Source organism: Pristiophorus japonicus, chromosome 1 (genome assembly GCF_044704955.1).
Source record: "Pristiophorus japonicus isolate sPriJap1 chromosome 1, sPriJap1.hap1, whole genome shotgun sequence".
Lineage (NCBI taxonomy): Eukaryota > Metazoa > Chordata > Chondrichthyes > Pristiophoridae > Pristiophorus > Pristiophorus japonicus.
Genome location: NC_091977.1, coordinates 406,169,867 through 406,187,526, shown reverse-complemented (window position 1 = coordinate 406,187,526; position 17,660 = coordinate 406,169,867). Strand labels below are relative to the sequence as shown.

The 17,660-nt window shown below is 41.5% G+C and overlaps 1 protein-coding gene across 1 annotated transcript in view; it reads right to left on the bottom strand.

Annotated features, from left to right (window-relative positions):
- The window catches only part of unm_hu7910 (un-named hu7910), a 397,894-nt gene that overhangs the window by 360,237 nt on the left and 19,997 nt on the right, over positions 1-17,660 (bottom strand). The window contains 1 exon segment of the mRNA XM_070891910.1: positions 7,018-7,167. Coding sequence (XP_070748011.1) covers positions 7,018-7,167 — 150 coding nt within the window.

Genomic DNA, 17,660 nt, shown 5'->3' with positions numbered 1-17,660 from the left:
TTGGGAGCATCTGAAATGAAGGAGGACGCTCCATAGACTCTCGCGGTTGACAGTGTCAACGTTCTTTGTAAAGTCGAAGGCGGCCATGTATAAGGGTTGGTGCTCTTCCTTGCAGCTATCACGCTGTAAAAATCATGACCATCTTGCCCCGTAGAGGACGAAATCCGCACTGCGACTCCGGGAGAAGCTCCTCAGCCACAGGAAGAAGACGGTTGAGGAGGACTCTAGCGACGACTTTCCCAGGGAGATTCCTCGGTAGTTGCCGCAATCGGACTTGTACCCCTTTTTTTTTAAGAAAGATGGTCACGATCACTGCATCTCTGAGATCTCCCGGCATGCTCTCCTCCCTTCAGATGAGAGATGAGTCATGTATTCGCGCCAACAATGCCTCTCCGCCATACTTCAATGTCTCAGCGGGGATTCCATCCGCTCCCGTAGCCTTGTTGCTCTTAAGCGGTCTTAATAGTTTTTTATACCTCGTGCAGTGCTGGGGTTTTACCAAGGTGGTGGCGAGTAGCATGCTGCGGGATGGCATCGAGAACACTCAAGTCAAAGGCAGAGTTTCGATTGAGGAGATCTTCTAACTGCTTCTTCCACAGGCCCCGACTGCCTCGGTGTCCTTGATGAGTGTTTCCCCGTTCTTGACCAGCAGTGGGGTCTTGGGTGTTTGGGCCGTAGGTAGCCTTGAATCCTCGCACATCATGGCTATCGGCCAGCTGCTGTATCTCCTGTGCTTTCTCCATCCACCATCTGTTCTTTAAGTTCCGAGTTTTTTGTTGGACCTCGGCCTTAAGCCGTTTGTAATGCTGCCTTGCTGCTCCAGAGTTGGGTTGTTGTTTAAGGCTCAGAAATGCCCTGCGCTTGCGATCTATTAGCTCTTGGATCGCCTGGTCATTCTCATTTTACTTATACCCTGCAGTTAAATGTTATGAACATTTAATTTTATTTGCTCTATAGGTAACCTGGTCAATATTTCAAAATACTTGTATATAAAACATGAAAACTGCTGGGTCCACTAGATGCTGCAAGTAAGCAGGTCTAAAAATGAACTGAAATTTGCAGGCTTTGTTTAGTGAACAATATTCCCATTTGTTTGGTTAACCTCAGCTATCTTTTTGGCATTATTCTGAAATTTGCCTCAGTTTTTTTTAAGAAATAGTATCAGGCATCAAAGATTCACTCATCTGCCTTTAAAATAATTTACGTTATAATTTTGTGAGCTGGAGTAAATTGACTATGCATAGAGAAATGCATTTCAGACTAAACTTCAAAATTTAAAACATTTACCCTAAGTAACAGAAGCCCAATCAGAACATGGCCGGTTGGTTGGAAAGTCTGTTCCTATCGCATCAGTCAAATGCATGTGTAAATCTAAATTTAACAACATTTAGAAAGCGCTGCCATTTAGATTTTGCTCAGTGACTCAAATGATGCAATACATTAATCGTGGGGACTTCATCTGTAGAAAATGATGCATTTAAATGGTATACAGGTGGAGTGCCGGAATCCGGACTATCGGTGGCAGGGTCGTCTGGAATCCGTAAAATGTTCCGGAATCTGGACCAGACAACCTCGGGCCTAGCCTCGCCGCTGCTCCCACTTACCTTGGGGCCTCCTCGGTGGGGCCCCGCCCGACGACAACGTCGGTGGGGCACGATGGGTCGAACAACTCCTCAGCAGGAGTCCCCCCCCCCGCCCGACGTTCTGAAATCTGGAAATACCCGAATCTGGGCTCGGGTGTTTCCGGATTTGTGACGTCAGAAACAATGCAAAAGTCTGGAAAAGCCCGGAATTCAGAACGGCAAGAGGGTTCCCGATTTTAGGCGCTGCACCTGTACCAGGAGTGTCAGATATATTCACACCAGCTAGAGTAGAAAACCTCTATAGCAAGGCAACTAAAATATTTTCCAAATCAAATTTAGCCAATCTGGGTCAGAAGTTTAACATAAACATGACATTGCACTAAATGTAATACAGGTGCAGCGTATAAAATCCGGAGTTCCGGAATCCAGACCGATTGGTGGCAGGGTTGTCCAGAATCCGTAAAATGTACCGGAATCCGGACCCACCGACCTTGCCAACCTCAAGGTCCCGTCGCTGCCTGACATCGGGCCTCGCCTCACCGCCCTTAACCTCGGGGCTCCGCCCGACCAGCTCCTCTTCGGCAGGGTCCCGCCTGTCCAACTCCTTCCTCTTCGGCGGCTGGGGCCCACCTGACTACCTTATCGATGGGGTCAGCTCCCCAATTTCGAAATCCAGAACTACCCGAACCTGGGCTTGGGTGTTTCTGGATTCGTGACGTCAGAAAGACAGTAAAGTCTGGAAAAACGCCAAATCTGGAACAGCCTCGGTCCCGAGGATTCTGGACACTGCACCTGTATACCATGGTATATTGTAGAAATGTACCGTAACTGAAATTAAAGATCAATTATTATGCTACAAAAGCCAAATGATTGCAATCAGTTTTGTTTATCAACCTAATTAGTACAGCAACTTACATTTCTAAACAGGTTTTCTGCCAGCACCCCCCAAAAAAACCTCTGACCTTAATTACAAGATCAAATTAGAACTCACACTGGGGGCAGGGTGGGGGGGGAAGCTTTTTCCACTATTACCTGATTAGTGGATCAGAACAAGGCCTAAAACCTGCTTTGGCTGTCACTAAAAGTTAGTTTTATTTTTCTTAAATTTAGCCCAAGCCCAAGGCAAGAAGCACATATTGAATACTACTTTTAGCTGGTACACAACTGTCTTCCCATATTCAATATTGTGTAAAATAAAAAGGGGCCCTAAAATAGAAAAGGTACAGGGAAGGAAACCGAAACCAGTATGTACTGCAAATCCCAAAATAGAAAAAATGTAGATAAATATAGCAGGTTCCAACACACAACTAGCAGATTCAACAGGTGCACAGAGGAGATTTCAGGATGGAAGAAATAATAGCATATGGGAATAGTGAAAATCCTACCTTGTAACACCTCTGAAAAGTTATAGCGAAATTCCTTTGCTTTTGCTGCATGCATGATAAAAATAAAAAAATTGAATGTACTGCGGATTAGAACTATTATAAACACAGCAAAAAAAATGAACCAAGACCAAGGCACGTTAAAAGAATCCAAGTACAAGATAAATGCCAAGTTCCAAAATGGATTAGTACAGTTTTAATGTGATTTTAAATTAGATTGTACACAATACAGTGCAACTTTTGACTATCCAATATTAAAACTATTACATAAAAAAAATTTAACATTTGATATCAGTTATTCTTGGAGCTCTAATAAGAAAGTTACATCATAACAGTGTTATTAAAACAAAAGAAAAATACTGCAGATGCTGGGAATCTGAAATAAAAACAGAAAATGCTAGAAATACTCAGCAGCTCAGGCAGCGTCTGTGGAGAGAGAAAGAGAGTCAATGTTTCAGGTCGATGACCCTTCGTCAGAACATTGGCTAGACCAAATGCAGATTGGGTGGCCGCTTTGCAGAACATCTCCGTTCAATCCGTAAGCGTGATCCCTAGCTTCCGGTTGCCCGTCACTTTAATTCGTCGCTCCACTCCCACTCTGATCTCTCCGTGCTTGGCCTCTTGCAATGTTCCAACGAAGCTCAACGCAATCTCGAGGAACAGCACCTCATCTTTCGTTTAGGCACTTACAGCCTTCTGGACTCAACATAGAGTTCAACAATCTCAAACCATAACCTCCGCCCCTATTTTTTTTCTCACATGGCAGCTGTTGATGACTCTGCCATTCCTATTTACACTTCATCTAGAGTCAACTTTTGTTTATTAACTTGTCCTATTACCATCTCCTTTTGCCTTGCACCATCATCCCTTTTGTTTTTTCATCTCATCTGCCTTTCATTCCATCACAAAACTTCCCTTTTGTTCTTTCCTCCACTCCCCTTTCCCTGCCCCTACACTTGCTTAAAAATCTGTTACATCTTTAACTTTTTCCAGTTCTGACGAATGGTCATCGACCTGAAACGTTAACTCTTTCTCGACAGATGCTGCCTGGCCTGCTGAGCAGTTCCAGCAGTTTCTATTTTTATAAACTGGAGGAAAGATAGATTACGAAGGTAAACTTGCGCAAAACATAAAAACAGATAGTAATAGCTTTTACAGATATATAAAACGGAAAAGAGTGACTAAAGTAAATGTTGGTCCCTTAGATGATGAGATGGGGGATTTAATAATGGGAAATGTGGAAATGGCTGAGACCTTAAACAATTATTTTGCTTCGGTCTTCACAGTGGAAGATATGCCAAAAACCATGCCAAAAATTGCTGGTCACAGGAATGTGGGAAGGGAGGACCTTGAGACAATCACTATCACTAGGCGGGTAGTGCTGGACAGGCTAATGGGACTCAAGGTAGACAAGTCCCCTGGTCCTGATGAAATGCATCCCAGGGTATTAAAAGAGATGGCGGAAGTTATAGCAGATGCATTCGTTATAATCTACCAAAATTCTCTGGACTCTGGGGAGGTACCAGCTGATTGGAAAGCAGCTAATGTAACGCCTCTGTTTAAAAAAGGGGGCAGACAAAAGGCAGGTAACTATAGGTCGGTTAGTTTAACATCTGAAGTGGGGAAAATGCTTGAAACTATTATTAAGGAAGAAACAGCAGGACATCTAGATAGGAATAGTACAATCAAGCAGACGCAGCATGGATTCATGAAGGGGAAATCATGTTTAACTAATTTACTGGAATTCTTTGAGGATATAACGAGCATGGTGGATAGAGGTGTACCGATGGATGTGGTGTATTTAGATTTCCAAAAGGCATTCGATAAGGTGCCACACAAAAGGTTACTGCAGAAGATAGAGGTACGCGAAGTCAGAGGAAATGTATTAGCATGGATAGAGAATTGGCTGGCGAACAGAAAGCAGAGTGTCGGGATAAATGGGTCCTTTTCAGGTTGGAAATCGGTGGTTAGTGGTGTGCCACAGGGATCGGTGTTGGGACCACAACTGTTTACAATATACATCGATGACCTGGAAGAGGGGACAGAGTGTAGTGTAACAAAATTTGCAGATGACACAAAGATTAGTGGGAAAGCGAGTTGTGTAGAGGACACAGAGAGGCTGCAAAGAGATTTGGATAGGTTAAGCGAATGGGCTAAGGTTTGGCAGATGGAATACAATGTCGGAAAGTGTGAGGTCATCCACCTTGGGGAAAAAAAAAACAGTAAAAGGGAATATTATTTGAATGGGGAGAAATTACAACATGCTGGGGTGCAGAGGGACCTGGGGGTCCTTGTGCATGAATCCCAAAAAGTTAGTTTACAGGTGCAGCAGGTAATCAGGAAGGCGAATGGAATGTTGGCCTTCATTGCAAGAGGGATGGAGTACAAAAGCAGGGAGGTCCTGCTGCAACTGTACAGGGTATTGGTAAGGCCGCACCTGGAGTACTGCGTGCAGTTTTGGTCATCTTACTTCAGGAAGGATATACTGGCTTTGGAGGGGGTACAGAGACTATTCATTAGGCTGATTCCGGAGATGAGGGGGTTACCTTATGATGATAGATTGAGTAGACTGGGTCTTTACTTGTTGGAAGTTCAGAAGGATGAGGGTTGATCTTATAGAAACATTTAAAATAATGAAAGGGATAGACAAGATAGAGGCAGAGAGGTTGTTTCCACTGGTAGGGAGACTAGGACTAGGGGGCACAGCCTCAAAATACGGGGGAGCCAATTTAAAACCGAGTTGAGAAGGAATTTCTTCTCCCAGAGGGTTGTGAATCTGTGGAATTCTCTTCCCAAGGAAGCAGTTGAGGCTAGCTCATTGAATGTATTCAAGTCACAGATAGATAGATTTTTAACCAATAAGGGAATTAAGGGTTACGGGGAGCGGGCGGGTAAGTGGAGCCGAGTCCACGGCCAGATCAGCCATGATCTTATTGAATGGCGGAGCAAGCTCGAGGGGCTAGATGGCCTACTCCTGTTCCTAATTCTTATGTTCTTATATAAGTTATTAGTCAGGCTGCTGGGCCTTGAAGTTTTTGAAGCTTACATCAGTACAATTCACATGGATACTGAGAGACAACTCCTTCAGTAGAGGTAATTACTATAATGTACCAACGGTTACTGTGGTCCTACAGTTCTTGTATAAATGATCGATCCAGCAAATATAATTTTATTGGTTTATTTCTAGAGAATTTGCTGAATTGGACTATAGACAACTAGCTACAGAAGTAACAGATGTGCAAGTAATTGTACTAAATCCTTGGTTTCAGTTACACTACTACAGGTAGAGCGTCCGAAATCCGGAAACCTTAGGACCGAGGCTATTCCGGATATTACTGGATTTCAGAACGTCTTTCCGACGTCCCGAATCTGGAAGCGTCTGAGCCGAGGTAAGGGTGCTGCGATGGCGGTCGGGGGAGGGGGGGGTGGGGCAGAGTGCCCTACAGTGGCGGGGGGGTTCCGGCAGCGGCAGAGGGTCAGTGGACGGTCCTGACGGCGGAGGGGGGTTTGGCAGCACTGGTGGCCGGGAAAAACCTGCGTTGAAGACCTGCAGAAAAGGTAAGTTAAAGTTTTTATTTTTAATTCTTTTTCAGCGATTTAGTAGGCAAGGGTTTTGTGAATTTTTATTTTTTGGAATTTTTTTTTTGGTGTTTTCCCCACTCCCTAGGCCCAACTCACAGCGGTAATCGGTTTTTAAAAATTTCCAAATTACGGATGACCCCTCCACGGATCAGCGCAATTCCGAATTTTGAAACTCCGGATTTCGGAAGCTCAACCTGTATAGCAATGAAAGAGGTGAGCTAACCATCGGCTACTATTTTCTCAACTGTGGTTGATCTGTGGCCCAGAAATTATGACTAAAGTACAAAATAGAGGATTTCATTAATAACATAATTTTCAACAAATGATAAGCCACTAACAATATTGTGCACTCCGCTTATATCCCATCACTTTTCTAGAGACAGTCTTTAAACAATATTATTACAGGACCTCTTTCTTTCAAGGAAAAAGCTTTCTTTGGAAGTTTGAAAACTGAAATTGACAAAACTTACCCAGGACATCTTCATAATCCACCAAGTCAAACCAAACAACAGCTACAGATGACCAGACACCCAGTAAAGCGATTATCATGAACCATGTGAAGAATGAGCTGCCAGAGGATCCATCACTTTTCTTCCCATTTTTATTAGAGCTGTGCTTATCTGAAAAAGAAGAAACTTTAGTTAACCGTCTGTGCTGTGGAACCAAATCGATATGACTACCCCCCTACTACTGGGTTTTGTAACATTTATGCAAGATAGACTGATTGACCAAAACATAACATGCTAATTGACTTGAGGTGGATTGACACCTTGCTTCACAACCCAATGGGCCAAACATTGCGGCCGGAGGGGTCCCTCTGGAGTACGCCTCCGACCTGCAAAAGGAATACGCACTTACCGGATGACGGACCTCCTGCACAAACTTGCAGTCTGACGCTGAGAGGTGGAAGGCAGCATAATGGCCCACAGATCCCAGGGACATAGCCGATGCAGAAGTTATACCTGGGATCACGTGGGCCTGGTCCTCCAATCACAAAATAGAATTAGATTTTAATAATTTCTGAAGGGAATCCCATAATCAGATTTAATGGAATTCCAAAATCAAATGAGAAATATAAGTATGACAACAGATTCTATAATTGGGGCTGTTTTTGTTAGAACAGAGGAGATTCTTGGGTGATTTGATAGAGATATTTATTATGAAGGGATGGGACACAATAGATCGAACAGTTTTCTAGAACAAGGAGACAGACATAAAATTAAATGCAAGTGACTTAGGACAGATAGCAGGAGAAATCTTTTTATACAGAGGGCTGTGAGGCTGTGAAATGCACTCGAGTTAGTGACTGAAGCAGAGACCATGTCAACATTTAAGAATAGGCTAGATGACTGTTTGAAGGAAAAATAAAAAGGACATGGGATGAGGGCAGGCACATAGGATTGGGACTATTGCTCATGGAGGATAAAAAGACTGGTTGAGCTGAAAGAATTGCAACACAGAAACAGTTCAATGTAATTTTCTACCTTAAACTCATTTCAATCATTTTCAGCTCCCTTTTATTTCCCACTTCCTGCCCTCCCCCATGTGGATCCGGCAAGTTTCTGGATCAGATTGACCCTAATCTTTAGTTTCTACCCAAGGTTCTAGAAATGCTCTCTTATGTGACCGGGTGCGATCAAGCATGACCCCTAAATAGGAGGGTATTTTGGCATGTTTTACTTCTACACTGCAAAAGGAGACTTTCAGAGTTCGGTTTGCTCGATAGGTATGGAGGTGGAATGTCAAAAGTGACAATCTTTTACGGTTTTGGCCAAAGTCAGCATCGGCAGAAGTAGGCCTCTATCCTCTAAATCACTGGTCAGGGTCTCCTCATTAGCAGACAGATTCTTGTTTTTCATAGCCAAGACAATGTCATCAGCATATACGAACTTGCAGGACTCTGTTTTGGGCAGATCAGTGTGATAAATGTTAAACAACATGGGTGCCAGGACAGAACCCTGCGAGTCCATTGTTCAGTGTCCTACATCTGCTCTTCTGGGTGCCAGTGCACATATGGAAGCGCGTTTGCTAAGCATGAAGTAAAGCTGGATCGCTGTTCTGCAAGTAAAAATGGTGGAAAGCACGAGAAACAGTCCATGCTTCCATCGTGTGACAAGTGCACAATTGCCACAGCTGCCTGAACTGGCACTGGAAGCTCAAACCCACTGTATAGTAGCACTCACCGTGGTGTACTCTACAGCGGAGTACCGCTCCCTGGCATTGCCATCAAGTCCGCATATCAAGTCCGTTGATGTCCAGCTGAACTCGAGAATTATCACTGATATGCTTGCATACATCACACCGACATCATGAATATGCAGCCTCGAGAGAATACAACCACTACACCATCAACGACATGCCGACTTGACCAACCTACCACCAACCCATCTCAAATCTATAAGGCCATTGTGGACCGTCATCGAAGTCCTTCAGCAATCTCCCCTCAGCCTTGATGACTGATGTCGAAATGCTTGGAAGAATTACGACATAGTAAATGGATTCCTTATTAGGAGGATCTCGCAGTACAACTTGAAGGATCAAACCTTTCTCGCAAACAGTGGACCACCTCAGAACCGGTCATGGTAGATGCTGCCACCTTCTCCATAGATGGAAGATTAAAACATCCCCAACATACGACTGTGGAGCTCCTAATCAGACAGAGCACATCCTTGAACACTGCCCTTGGAGAAAATTCACAGGAAGCCTACACGATATCCATGCTGTTACACCAGAAGCTATGGCCTGGATATCTGACTTCAATATTGATATTCACTTTGTTTTTTGCTACTACTATATGAAAGAAGACTCCTCCATGCCCCAAATCATTCCTCAGTTTACAGCACAGGTAGAAATCTTCTGCCAATATCACAATCCTTTGAAGAGAACAGTGAGCGTGCAAGCAAACTCGAGACCTATTTTACCGCCTCCTTCTCTTGCTGTGGATATGGGCAAGTGATAAAATTTTAGAGATCTGATTGGAGAGCAATTTTCCAGATATTTTTCTCCCTAATTTGGCCGTGAGTGTTTTTCTCCCAGGAGATCACATGGCTGCTAGCAGAAGACAGATGTTGTCAATCATGATGCTTTACGGCATCATGGTTGTATGGGGCAGACTCAATGGGCCAGCTGGTCTTTAACTATCCTTCATCTTTAGTATGCTTGTATGTCTCCTGAAAATCCAAGTCATGTGTGTTTCCAGTCAATGATGAGGTATAAAAGTGGTTAAAATTAATCAGAATGCATAATTTGAATGTAATAATTCTAAATTTGCAGGAGAACATGTTCTCGAACACACAACCTCCTCCAAGAAATGTGGCTACAATTTTGTGCTCTGAACCGCTGATTTTCACTTTAGGCTTTTGGGTACTGATGTTTTTTTTCCTCCAGTACAAGTCAAGGAACGCTGGATATACTCATAATTTAGGTTACAAAGTCCATGTAGCTACTTGTTTTCAATCGGTTATAATCGGGGCTTCAAATGATCGGCAGATTTTATTAAGGCTATGGCAGGATTTTGAAGCTGTTGGACAGCTTTTTCCAACTTATTTGGTGGGCATGTATATTATATTCAAAGATTTTTAAAACTGTAATCTAATGCGGATTTCAATTATATCAAATAAGAGGAAGCTTGTATAACCTGAATCAGCTCGCAATTAGAATACATTTCCTTTTTAACAGCAACAATATTTGGATTCTTCTATCCAAAAGAACAGGTAGCAAAGAAAATTGTGTATAAAGTAACATTTATTAATCCCAGTTTTTTGTTTGAAGGGCCCCTTTACAAATTGATTAATAATCAGATTCCACCCCCCCCCCTCCCCATCTAAATTATAATACAGGGTACTCAGAATATGAAAGCGCTGCATGTAGTGTTTCAATAATGCTTTCAAGAATACAGGTATTTGCTTAGATTTCAATAAGATCGGTGTGCCTGCCCCTCACACCAATTCTGGGTAACAAATGGCTACTATTAGCCATTAAGTGCTGGACAATATTTAAACCGTCAACAGGCTGGCCAAGGTGAGTGAGGGCACAAGCACCCATGCACATGCTGGGATGCTGCTGGAAACATGGCTCACCGCCATACTGTCCCACTGGCATGTTCTGTAACAGCTGCAGTGTGGGATTGTACTTGTTTGCATCAACACGTTCAGGCATTTGTTTGAAGGTTCCCACAGGTCCTTTGATCACGTGTCATCTGTCGGAGGCTGAACCAGACTGTTCGCAACCTGGGTATCATATTTGACCCTGAAATTAGCTTCTGGCCACAGTTTTAGGTATAATTAAAACTGCCTATTTCCACCTCCGTAACATTTCCCGTCTCCACCCCTGCCTCAGCTCATCAATGCCTTGGTTACCTTAGACTTGACTATTCCAACGCACTCCTGGCTGGCCTCCCACACTATACCCTACGTAAATTTGGTGATCCAAAACTTGGCAGTCCGTGTTCAAACTCGCACCAAGTCCCGCTCACCCATCTTGGTTTTATAATGAGGAGCAGGCTTCAAATTACCTCCGATCCAGGACCCCCGGAAAGTCTCTACAGACCTATTTTGAAAAACACTGTTCTAGAAGATCTAGTCCACATAAAACTTCACACACACAGTTTTAAGGAAGAAGAATTGGTTATTTTCAATTTTGATCATCACAACCAACCTTCAACCACCTAACCTATTATTAAATGTTTACATGGCCTCGATTTTAATCACAAATCTAGGAGTGCATTGCACAGCCCAATAACCGCTCTATTAAAATGTTTCACCTATCCTGCCCTAAATTTTTTACATACAATTATGTCCCCTCAATCCAGTCCTCTCAACCATTGGAAACAGTCCTTGTTTAGCTTACCTAACCTCCAATTTGCTTTTATTTAAATTATCACTTAGTTTGCTTTTAATCAATTCAGAATTTACCTCCTACCAATATTCTTCTGCTTTGTAAACACTGAAGTACAGTAGTTGTTAAGTTTCCCTGTCAATTTCCATTTCTCTATTTTCTCGAATCTCACCTCACATTCACAAGCTACATGTAATGGGGAAAGTTTACTTTGTTATATTAGAATAGATTAAACCATGATTTTGTTACTTCATTCTGAAAGCATGTTTATGATCCCAGTAAGTATGTTTGCCATTTGTAGTTTTATTATACAAAATTAATTCTATTTAGGCAATATCGAACAAGACGTGCATTATACTAGGGCTTTCAATATGCCAGAGATCATTTAGCACAATATAAAGTCAGAGCACTGGATTATTGGGTTTATTTTTAAAAGTTAAATATACAAACATGATCAAACAAAAAAAATCCCAGTTGCACCATAAGTGTGACCAAAATATACATGAAATTCAGTATCAACTGAGTACAATAGGTTTTAAAATGCTGCTGTTATTTCATTAGTCAATCAATACATGTCTCAATTCTTTAGGGCTTAATTTAGAAGTTACGTGGTTGCTCTATACCGTTAGAGCATTTTATATTACTCAGCAAACAGGACATCAAATATGATATATCTGCCAGTCATTAAACACCATGACCTCGATATTTACCGGGACAGGGTTTTCGAGCCAAGGAGCAGGTAAGTTCAGTGGTGGTGGGACGATAGAACGCCGGGGTGGGGGTATTGGTGGGAGATCGTGAAGGAAGAGAGAGCTTGTTGAGCCTAGAAGAAACACCTTGTGGATCCAGCCCTTCTCACCTTTTGCCTGCGGGGTTTCCAGATGCTAGGAAAACCCAGATGACAGCAGTAAAAAAAAATATACACAGTGTTAAAATAAAGGCATGTAGACTCCTTAAAAAAAGGTATCAACGACCAACCTGTCTCCCGAGAGCGGATTGGTCACCAGTCACTCGACCCGCCTCGGTTAAAACCAGACGTGGACGAGTTCAAGGCACACTGGATTCCTATTTGAAATTAACATTTTTACTTCCCACCTCACCCAAACGTACCTCTTTTGGGGGGTTAAAATTCAATTCAACAAAAAAAGATTGACGAATATTTATATGTTCCAAACTTTTGTTTTTGCACTATTCCATTTTGCACTTATCCAGCTAGACACCGGTACCAAGAACAGACTACCAACTTGTATATTTCAAGCAGTGTAGTAAAACAAGCGCCAGATGTAGAACAAAGATACTTTAACATTATACCACAACCTCAGATGGGCACCTCCTCCTGCATTAGTGCACCAGTGTCATTTCCCATACCAGCCATCCACCTGACCCAAGTAAGATTGAATTTATAATTATGGACAGTATGCAGTAGGCTCACTGCATTAAGAACTAGATTAACACTGCCCATACTTCTTGCCTTGCTGAGATGCAGCCCAGGTTCCAGGGTTGGAAACAGAATGTGCTCATATATACGTACAGTGAAACTTGTATAAACAGACACTTCCAAAAAAAGATACTTATTGAGACACCCAATAATGTGCATGGTAAAATTTACAAGAAGCCCTCCAAAACAATGAACACTCACAAATTACAAACAGCCTTTAATGCACCAAGCCCTTTTTTTTATAAAACTTGAAACACGGAACGTACAGGTCAGTGCAAGGAGACAGCCGGTTTTATGAAAGAAACTGCTTTTGGGCGAGCTCTTTACCCAGCACCCATTGTGGCAGAGAATCCGCTCTAACTCAGGGATTGAATGCTCACATAGCTATGGATGCTGGGTAAAGAACTCCACATTCTACCGAAATGTTCACAGTACCTACAATGACCATTTTGAAAATAAGGGCATTTGCAAAAAAAAAAGACAGCTGATGCCAGTCCCTAAAGTGTCTGTAATTGAAATGCAAATTGATATATTTTGGGAGAAAGTACAAGGAGAATAATACAGGTATACAAGATTTGTAAAATTTGGAAAAGGAAGAGTCTTGAGGGTTCAATTGCAGAAATCTTTCAAAGTGCGAAGACAAATTGATGAAACTGTAAAAGAGCGAGCATATGGACTGTAGGTTTTAGAAATAGAAATGTAGAATAAAAAAGCAAAGAGGTAATGCTAAATCTATACATCATTGGTTAGGCTACAGTTAGAATAGTGTGTCTGGTTGCTTTACGAAGATGTCAAGACCATAGAAAGTGTTTAAAATGATACCAGGAATTAGAGGATTTAATCATGAAGGTAGACTACGGAATTTAGAGTTCTTTCCATTAGAGCAGAGATGAAATTTAATAGAGACAATTAAAATTATGAAGGGTTTCGATAAGATAAATCAGGGGAAACTATTTTCACTGGCCAATGAGTCAGTAACTAAGGACATAAATTTTAAATAGTTATCAAAAGAATGAAGGGAGGTTTAAAAAAACACAGAAAGTTAAGACTGGACTGCCAAAGCAGAAATAATGGTGGCAGCAGAATGCATAATAGCTTTCAAAAGAGTGGTGAATACATATTTGAATTTTTTTTTTACGATAAAGTGTGGGGAAAGAGCAGGGGAATGGGACTAAGGGATAGCCCATTAAGAACGAGCAAAGGTGCAATGGGCTGAATGGCTTTCTTCTGTGCTGTAAAATAAAATTCTCTGTCAACCATGCTCCCTTAGTATATTAAAGTGTCATCCTTTTCAAAGATTTAATAAAACACACACTTGAGAGAGCATACTGAACTCTTCACTGACTATTGTTTAAAAATGGTATACAGCTCCCCCAGTGAGCATGCCCAGCAAGTAGCTGAGCCACAGACAAAAGGGCAGATCTGGACCATTGTTTGTGTTGAGATAGCTGATCACTGCTGAGATAGTAGTCATAGTTACTTGGTTTATCCTTCTCCTCTCCATTCCATGGTACAATTTTGAATATTTAATGAGGGCTGTGAATTCAAGTTCCGCTCCAGAAATTGAGCACATGATCCAGGCTGACACTCAATGCAGTACTGAGAAAGTGCTGCACTGTCGAAGGTGCCGTCTTTTGGTTGAGAATTGAAACTCAAGTGGACAGCACTATTTTGAAGAGCTTTCCTGATCAATAATTAATCTCTCAACTAAAAACTCTTTTTTTTAAAAAAAAGATTATCTGGTCATTACCTCATCGCTGTTTGTGGGAGCTTGCTGTGAGTAAACTTGCTGTTACATTTCAAAAGTATTTCAGGATGTGCAGAGGTCATGAAAGGCGCTATATAAAATGAAAGTTTTTCTTTAGAATGGTTCCATATCCTCTTGTGGTACACTGTGTTCTCACTGCCGCAATCATTTGTAAAACTCTGTGCAAAATACATCTCCAACATTCCTTCATCCTTTACAATAGACTTCCTCGTTCATCTCCAAGCAGCCCTTCCCTCGCCAACTATTCTTTTAATTTTTTTTGCTTAAAAAAAACCCCTTATTTCCCTTTATATTTCCTTTTAATCTGAAGACATAACAGAGATCAAAGCTTAAACAATTTGTCATTTGAACCTAGATATGTAATTACTGCTTTGCCTTTAAGTAACTGTGGAAAATTAGTTTTTCATGCAAATATTCGCTGCAAGTCATCAAATGGGGATTTCTTTCCAAGCTCATTACCGTTATCAGAATGGTATATCAACTCAATTTTAATATACCCTCATTACAGAAAAATGGAAAAGTAGAAGCTAGTCTTACAAATATACAGCTGTTGTACAAGATAATCTTCATTTGCAATTCAAAAGTAAACAATCATATTCCTGATCCGTTTCTACAGCGGGTTTTCACAGAAACATCACCAATAGGCTTGTTGTATTACACTGTGTCGATGCAAGGTGACTTAAATTTCACAGAACTGCAAACTGTGTTGCAAAGAATGCAAGTTGCTTTTATTGAGCTGAGGCAATCAGTGCAAGATCACCTCCAGAAACTGGTCTGACAGTTAAATATCCATTGCAATACAACTCCAAACTGCAAAGCAGTTTAAAATATTCTCAGGCAATACACCAGATCACTTAGGATCGCAAACTCACTTTTGGAGCTTTGCTACAATTAAGTGCCAGTTGCATCTACAGGTTCATGTCACTGTAAATAGTTACGAATCTCACTAGTACCTGTAGTACACCAGAGAGATACTAACTCTCATCCCAAGTAATCTTACAGTAAACAGAAAAAAAGAAAACATGTGTGCATCAAATATTAGAACCCTCAACAACTGCAATATGTATTGTATTTTCACGTCAAACACACCCTGGAAAAGTACAATTCTTCACAGAAGTGGATCTGTTGACTACAAAACAATTTGTTACTGAACCTACAAGTCACCTAAAAGACAACACTAAGTATTCTGAACCAGTCCTGTTATTTTAAACTGCAAACTTTAGCATGAAACATAACTACAAGATGATTCAAGTTGAACTAATTTTAAATTAGATTATGCTAGTTCAGCACAAACTAATAGGAGATGGGCCCACGACCACAAAATGGGAAACAGCTATACTTCAACATTTGACCAACCAGAACACATTTACATCTTCAAACCCAGTATAAAAATCAAAAGGCAACGGCAACTACAAATTCTAGTGTGTCGCAAAATGCAAATATTTGAGAAAAATCCTTGTACATAAAAGTTTGCAAAAGATCAAGTGTCACAGCAACAAAACATCCATATTCAACTGCTTCTGCATATAAAACATAACAATACCTGCATCATCTGCCATGGTGTCAGTCATCTACACTTTCCATAAAGTTGAAGGCAAAACCTTGTAAAGTCTAATAGATGAAAAGCAAATTAAAATATGCAACTCTGCGACCCAAACGCCAGCCCTTGCCTCAGATAGGAGAAAGCAAGAGCTAACTCAGCTATAACCCGATACAAGACCAGCATGCAGAATCTGAGAGCAGAGTATTTTTAGATTTGCTTTCTCCACAAGCCAAACCTTAAGCACTCATATGGAAAGACTCCTCTTTGAATGACAACTATTTGGCATCAAACCTGTCTGGGTTAACCAACCAAAAGTCACCACAAATTCACTCACTATCCAGTGCTAAGTGTTGCTCAATGAGAACAAAAGAATACAAAATATTATTTTTCCAGTGAAGCACGCTTTAATGAATAATTCAGAAGCCGTTCAATCACTAGGCATAATTAATAAAATCAAACTGCTGAAAAATGTATCCTTCAATACTTGATGTACTACATGGCTTGTGAAAAGTTTCTAACAGACAGGGATATCAACTTTAGACAATAGTACATTTAGCAACAAGACTGCAAGTTTTTTTTCTCACCTTCCCTCAAGGTGTCAGCACCTTACCCAATTAGTGATTCTTTACATACAAGCGTAAAAAATGAGAAATCGCATGCTATTCTGGAGTCAACCTTGGCTCAGTGGTAGCACTCTCATGTGGCAAAAGATTGTGGGTTCAAGCCCTTCTCCAGAGACCCGAGCACATAATCCATTGCAGTATTGAGGGAGTGCTTCACTGTTGAAGGCGCAGTCTTTCAGGTGGGACATTAAACCGAGGCCATCATTTGTCCTCTCAGATGGACATAAAAGATCCTATGGCTCTATTCAGATCAATGAGAGAAGTATTTTTTGGTTATAAGAACATAAGAAATAGGAGCAGGAGTAGGCCATACGGCCCGTCGAGCCTACTCCGCCATTTAATACGCTCATGGCTGATCCGATCGTGGATTCAGGTCCACTTCACTGCCCGCTCCCCATAACCCCTTTTTGGTTAAGATGCTGTCTATTTCCATCTTAAATTTATTCAATGTCCCAACTTCCACAGCTCTCTGTGGCAGCGAATTCCACAGATTTACAACCCTCAGAAGAAATTCCTCCACATCTCAATTTTAAATGGGCGGCCCCTTATTCTAAGATTATGTTCCCTAGTTCTAGTCTCCCCTATCAGTGGCAACATCCTCTCTGCATCCACCTTGTCAAGCCCCCTCATAATCCTATATGTTTCGATAAGATCACCTCTCAATTCTTCTGAATTGCAATGAGTAGAGCCCCAACCTCTTCAACCTTTCCTCATAAGTCAACCCCCTCATCTCTGGAATCAACCGAGTGAACCTTCTCTGAACTGCCACCAAAGCAAGTATATCCTTTCGTAAATATGGAAACCAAAAACCGTACGCAGTATTCCAGGTGTGGCCTCACCAATACCCTGTATAACTGTAGCAAGACTTCCCTGCTTGTATACTCCATCCCCTTTACAATAAAGGC